The 6,447-nt window shown below is 56.4% G+C and overlaps 1 protein-coding gene across 1 annotated transcript in view; it reads left to right on the forward strand.

The window, feature by feature from the left end:
- Window positions 1–2,691: 2,691 nt before the first annotated feature.
- LOC113206252 (sodium- and chloride-dependent GABA transporter 1-like) overlaps window positions 2,692–6,447 on the forward strand; it is a gene marked incomplete in the record, with an annotated part of 13,062 nt that continues 9,306 nt past the window's right edge. The window contains 6 exon segments of the mRNA XM_052269009.1: window positions 2,692–2,815; window positions 4,894–5,000; window positions 5,248–5,563; window positions 5,657–5,758; window positions 5,859–6,039; window positions 6,355–6,447. Of these exon segments, the coding sequence (XP_052124969.1) occupies window positions 4,932–5,000; window positions 5,248–5,563; window positions 5,657–5,758; window positions 5,859–6,039; window positions 6,355–6,447 (761 nt within the window).

Consider the following 6,447-nt stretch of genomic DNA (forward strand, 5'->3'; position numbering starts at 1 on the left):
GTCTATCGAACCACGGGTTTATGGCTCGGTGTTGTGGCGTCCGGGGGCGCCGATCCCCGCCTCTCCCCCCGCTGCTCTCCGCAACCACCCACCCCACCACTCTGCGCCACCCGCATCCCCAGTGTGGTAGTAATTTAGCGAGACGGGCCACACCGCGCAACACACCACCTCCACCCCCTTCCCCTCTTCTTGCTCCCGTGGCACGTTTTTTTGTGTGGGTGTTTTTATTTCTCTGGAAAGTCTGACGGGCTGTCGGGTAGATAGACAGGCAGACAGATGTGCGGATGGACGAGCGTACGGCCAACCGGGGCAGCCTGACGGGCGCCTGTCGTGGCCCGGCGCGGCGTGGGGGCTTCGCTCGCGGCATCATTTAGTAATGTCGGGACCGACAGAGGGGACCAGAGGGAGGGGGTGGACATCGGAGACAGCGGCGGGGCGCCGAGAATCGTTTTCCAGCGCGAGTCGCGTTATCGCCTACTGCTGCCCCTAATTCCCCCCTCCCCTCTTCTTCTTCTTCTCCTTCTTCTTCCCCATTCCCATTACATGACGCTGCTGCTGCTTATCGTGCGGAGCGCCTATGCTTTAACGTTCTCCGGTTCGTAAATATCGTGCGGAGCGCCTATGCTTTAACGTTCTCCGGTTCGTAAAGTGAAGCTCTTCACGAGCACCATGCGCGCCCGAGACGAGTGTTTCGTAAGGGCCTCACGCATGAAATGCGAGAAATACTTGGTGTAGAACTGCGAATACGCAACAGTGTTGCGCGGGATTGCATACTCAACATGGCCCCTTACAGGTGTAAATAGTAGGCAAACCCGCAACACTGCTGCGTATTTACAGTTACACCCGGTACATGCGGTTTTGGTTTACACACGTCACTGAATAAAAATAACCACACGACAGGTCGCTTTCACATGTGACCTTTAAGCAGTGTTATGGGCTTCAGTGTCGCACGGTATATTTACCGAAATTTATATTCAGCGCTGTCGAGGTCGCACAAGTACTCTTGCCTTTCCCAACAGGACCACTTTAAAATCGTCATACTTGGCAGCGTCCTTCCGTCCTTCTAAACAGCAGGGGTTCTTTTTCGCGCCCAAACTGGGATTCCATTTTAAACTGCGTCCCCGCCACTCGTTCCGTCGTCCGACGCGCGGTCGCGTTAAAATAATGTCCGCGCGCATCTCGGTCATGATTTTTAAAACGGTCCGCGCGCCGCCTCTCAGCCATCACCCCCCTCCCGTACGTGCTCTGTTGTAGGTCTGCGCGATATGTCATCATGTCAGCTGCAGCGCCCCGCCCCGCCCGCCCCGCCTCGCCCCGCCCCGCCGCGCCACGCCAGGACTCCGGCGCGCCCCGCTGCTGCTCCAGCCCGGCGGAATGCAGGCAGGCTGCTGCTGATGTTTCGTTACTGATCATCGCAGCAGGGTCGGATGAAAATGAGGGAAAGCAGCAGCGGAAATGGAGGGAAAGGGGGTGGAGTGGGGGTGCAAAAAAAGAGGGAAATCGGGGAAGTCGTGGGTTAAGCTATTAGCAGCCGATGTGCCCGCCAAGTGGCTTGCTAATGAGATCGAACTCGTGAGAGCGAGAGAGGGGAAGTGGGGGGGGGGAGTCGCGCGTGAAAGGAATGGAGAGTTATGGTCTTAATTTGGGTCGAAACCTTGCAGGGATGACTTCTTGTTCCACCAGCAGTGTAGACTCGATCCATCACCACCATCCACCATTCCCCCCTCTCCCTCCCCCTTTCCTCTCCCCTCCCCTCTCCGGACGGCTCGCACTTCCATTTCACATCACAGGGGAGAGATGATGGGCGGAAAGGGAGAAGGGGGGAGGGGTTAGTAGTCTGCGGCCGTTGTACAGAATGACAAACCACCGCGCGCGCGCACACACACACACACTCGTGTCACAAAGCCCGGCACATTCAGGAGCACCCATAACTACTCGTGTGCGCTCTGGGTGCCGGGGTGCTGCTCCGCGCAGTCAGGGCGAGCAGGGCGGGAAAAGGCTGTGCCAACGTCCCCAACGCAACGTCACACACCGGCGCATAGAGGAATCACACTGATACATAAAGTTTTCAAATTTAAAGTCAAACACCTAACAGTGTGCAACATAGTGTTGAGCACTTGCATGTGTGCACGCCAGTATTACGCGCATATTTCTCGAAACTCTTCTTGAGAACCGAAAAAATTCAAAAACATTTAAAATTTGACGGTTTTTGTTTTGACATTTTTTTACCAAGTTGGTTGCACTGTAGAGGTGTGAGACCTCGCGCCGCCCCCGCCCGGTGTCGCGCGTCGCTCCCCGCCGAATGGTCTCACACGATATGGGCTTCCTGCTGAAAGCCGCGCCGCGCCGCTGGTGTTGGACGCTAACGCAATCCGGATATGTGCGTCCGCCCGTTACTTTTCTCTCGCTGCCCTCCTCCCCCCACGACCCCCACCTCTCGCAGTACGTTTGTCCCCCTCCTGATGGAGCCATAAGCTCTGGTCCCCGCCGGGTGCAGTCAGTCAGTGCAATAGCGGTGAGGTGGGGCGGGGCGGGGTGGGGTCGTGGTGGGGGGCCGCCCTGGACACGCGGCCCGCCCAGCCGTCCGCAGTGGAGGCGCGACCTGCCATGGAGGACGCAGCAGTGTCGCCGGACGAGCCCGCGCCTGTGCACGGTGGGTGTGCCCCTCGGTGGTGGTGTCGGCTGCTGCTGAACACACGATGTGAACCATAGTTGTGAAGTGCTTCCGCCCCACGCATCCGGATATACTGCTGCTGTGTGCCCGGAAGTACCCGTGTGTGACCCCGACCCAAACCACCCGCCGGCCTCGTGTGTGGTCTGTGTCAGTCCTGTTCCCGGAAACCATGGAGATTATTGGATAATTTACCGGAAACGAGTGAGCCCTTTTTTTAGGGGTTAGTGGTGTTGTTGTGTGACAGTGAGGTTAACCATTAGTCCTCCAGCTGGATTTGTACCTTGATCTCTACTCTGAAACCTAAGTGACAAAATTATTTTGTACAAGGACATAGACATATAGATATCGCGTAAAATTTAACTCAAATCCAATGGCAAGGGGCCCTCGAACTCTGGCAACCTGCTCTACACCACCTTGTTGATAATCTTCGGATATATCTCGATAAGCGGATCAAAAAGCAATGCTTTTTGCCTCCATAAAGGGTGAAAGTAAGTGCGTTTTGCCTTGTTACAGGCGCTATACATCTAAAAGTACACAGGTTCCTCTAGAACTTTGGCAATCTGTTGTGCTCTGAAAGACAGTTGAGGCACCCTGGCTGACGCGTCATAATAGTCTGCCGTTATGAGGTCAAAAATGTGTTCTGTAAAAATCAGTGAAGCGATATCTTGTGTTTGTTTTTGTGAGCTCAAACCTATACCCGAACCAACTGTTTGTACAAAAGTAATTGTTGAGTGAATGAGTTATCCCCTCCCCTTGTCGAGTGCCGTTCCATTGCTGGTCCTGCTGCCGCTGCTGACGCTGCCGCCGCTGCTCCCTCCAGCGGCGCGCGTGGATTGAATTAATGCCCCGGAAGTGAGGCCATCAGGAACCGGCATCTCGGCAACGTCGCTCTCTGCAGAGCTGGACCGGTCGGGCTGACCCCTCGGCTGACCCCGGCTGCCGCCCGCCCCTGACCTGCTCAAGCAGGAGACGCGGCAACGCAGCGCGGGCCCGTCGTGTCCGGGAGAAGGGGGCCAAGGTGTGGATGAGGAGGGTGATCCACTTGGTGTGGCGGAGAGCTGAGGCTGGTATGCGGGGTGGAGAGCCAATGCTAAGGGTGTGTGGTGGTGGTGGTGACCAAGGGTGTGGTTGTTGGAGAGCACAAGCAGTGTGGTGGTGAGCCCGGGTGTTGAAGGTGTGGAGGGGTGGAAGGGTAGGCTGGCTGGAGTGGCGTGGCGGGGCATGGCGGGGCGGGCCCCAATAGGCTTGGAGTGTGTTTTGTCAGCGCCGCCTCACCCCGCACTACCCGAGCCTCCAGCCACCAGCTCCAGCCTCCATCTCCAGCCGCCCCGCTCGCCGCACGCCCCGCCACCAGCCGCCAGAGCGAAGCGAGCGGAAACAATAGCTCTTATTGGAAGGCGGTGGAAGCCGGCGCAGCCAGCAGCGCCCTCCTCAGTGCCACTCAGACACGTCCCCGGGCCTGGCCGGGCCGGGCCACGCTTCGCTCGAGATAAATTTCCCTCTCCCTCCTTTCTCATATTGAGATTCCGCGTAAAGGGGCGTCGGTGGTGGTGGGCTGGTGGATCAGGGGGGAGTGGTGGCGGGTTGAGGGGAGAGCGGCGGGTGGATTGAATTGAAGGGGAGTGATTGGGGAGGGCGCTGGGGTGGGGGAGAGCCGAGGAGAGCAATAATCACAGGAGTTCACGGATCACCGTGCAGCTTCCCTCTGGGAGCCGGGCGCCGCGGCGCGGCGTTTCTCTTTTCGCGCTCCGTTTTCCTATTCATGTTTGAATTTCGTATAATTACAGAGAGGCCCGGTAATTTTGTTACTACTAGACCGGGCGCGCTGGTTATTCTTCCTTTTATCTTTTGTGTGCAAATAATAAAACATCTCTGCGTAGCGTATGGTCAGCTCAATAAGATTCCAAGCTTTGTGCGAGAGAGGCTGGAGTGCTCTCCGCTCTCTAATACCTCCAACCCTCTCCGGCCCGGACCTCGCCGCCGAGTGGGAGCTTTGCCCGTGTGTTCATGCTGCGGTGGGTAGCGGGGAGCGCCTGTGGAAGACAGGGTGGGCAGACCCGCGCTACACCGGTGCGCTCGCAGGTGGGCGGTGGCCTACCCCCCAGGCGCCCCCAAGGCAGCTGCGCACCGCCGGGCCGCAGACCGCGAGGAATGGCAATGTTTACGGAAGGGAAAACTGTTTTATGAAAATGTTTGCTTATCACGCGATGTTGTTGCAGGTGATGCTGTGATTGGCTGAAAGAAACACGGGGACAAGATGGTGGACACAGCCAACCTCAACACGGACAAGGCCCTCCTGTCACTGGAGATGAACCAGTGTGGAGTGGTAAGTGTGGCTTTGCATTTGTGCTTCGTAAAAAAAATTGCAGTGAATACACTGAAAAATGCCCCCGTAAATTTCCAGTATTTGTTGTCATTTTCATTTACAAAATTTGTAAATTTGTATTTGTAAATTTACGTCGGCCCATTCTTGCTTGGCGATCAATTCCAAGTCAATACGAAGTGCTTGTAAGCTTACAATTTCGAATTGTAATTTCACGACACACGTCATGGAAAATTTGCCTGCCCCCCAGGTGGTGGCGTCGACGAGCGGGGGCGGCGATGGCGGTGGCGCGGTCGCGTCCAAGGACAGCAAGGACCTGCCCGAGAGGGGGTCCTGGTCCAGCAAGCTGGACTTCATCCTGTCCGTCGTGGGTCTGGCCATCGGGCTGGGCAACGTGTGGCGTTTCCCCTACCTCTGCTACAAGAACGGAGGCGGCGCCTTCCTCATCCCCTACTTCCTGACCCTTTTTCTGGCTGGCATCCCCATGTTCTTCATGGAGCTCGCCCTGGGCCAGATGCTTACCATCGGAGGGTTGGGCGTGTTTAAGATCGCGCCTATCTTTAAGGGTAATTACATGAAATGATGGTGTTTTTCCACCGAGACAACTATTTTTCTCTTTTTGAAATACTCCATCAACTAAATTTAATAACAACCGACAGGCATCGGCTACGCGGCGGCCGTCATGTCCTGCTGGATGAACGTATACTACATTGTCATCCTGGCCTGGGCCATCTTCTATTTCTTCATGTCGATGCGAGCCGGTAAGTGCAATGTGTATACTTGCGCTGGAAAGTGTGGCCGTATATGGATTACACATCGATGACAAGAACCGCTTTAAAAAAAATCGCCTTCCGCCCGCAGATGTGCCGTGGAGAACCTGCAACAACTACTGGAACACGTACAAGTGCGTGAACCCGTACGCCAGGAAGAACCTGACCTGCTGGACGGCCTTCGTCAACCAGACGAGCACCAGGGTGTGCAACGTGAACCAGTACAACGTGTCGCTCAAGGAGCTGAGCGATCCCGTCAAGGAGTTCTGGGAGTAGGTGTCCATAACGCGGTGCCCGTGGCGTTGTCCGTACCGGTGCGCCTCCTCTTAAGATCGTGCACAAACTACGTGACTTTCGGGGGTCGGGATCCAAATAATATTATGGGGTCCCCAAAGGTTCATGACTGTCATTGGTGTTCGTAGGGTCCCCAAGATATTTACACCCTGAGGTAAAAATAAGCAAGGGGTCCCGATGGTCGCCACCAAACTGTCCTGAACCTTATGGGACCCCATAATATTTGGGGACGCCCTCTAAAGTCTACGTGGCTTCTGAACGGCCTCTGACCCGCTGTTCGGTGTTCCCCGCAGGAGGCGCGCGCTGCAGATCTCGGAAGGCGTGGAGGACGTGGGCGGCATGCGCTGGGAGCTGGCGGGGACCCTGCTGCTCGTGTGGATCCTGTG

Source organism: Frankliniella occidentalis, unplaced genomic scaffold (genome assembly GCF_000697945.3).
Source record: "Frankliniella occidentalis isolate FOCC.00 unplaced genomic scaffold, Focc_3.1 Scaffold80, whole genome shotgun sequence".
In the NCBI taxonomy this organism is placed as follows: Eukaryota; Metazoa; Arthropoda; class Insecta; order Thysanoptera; family Thripidae; genus Frankliniella; species Frankliniella occidentalis.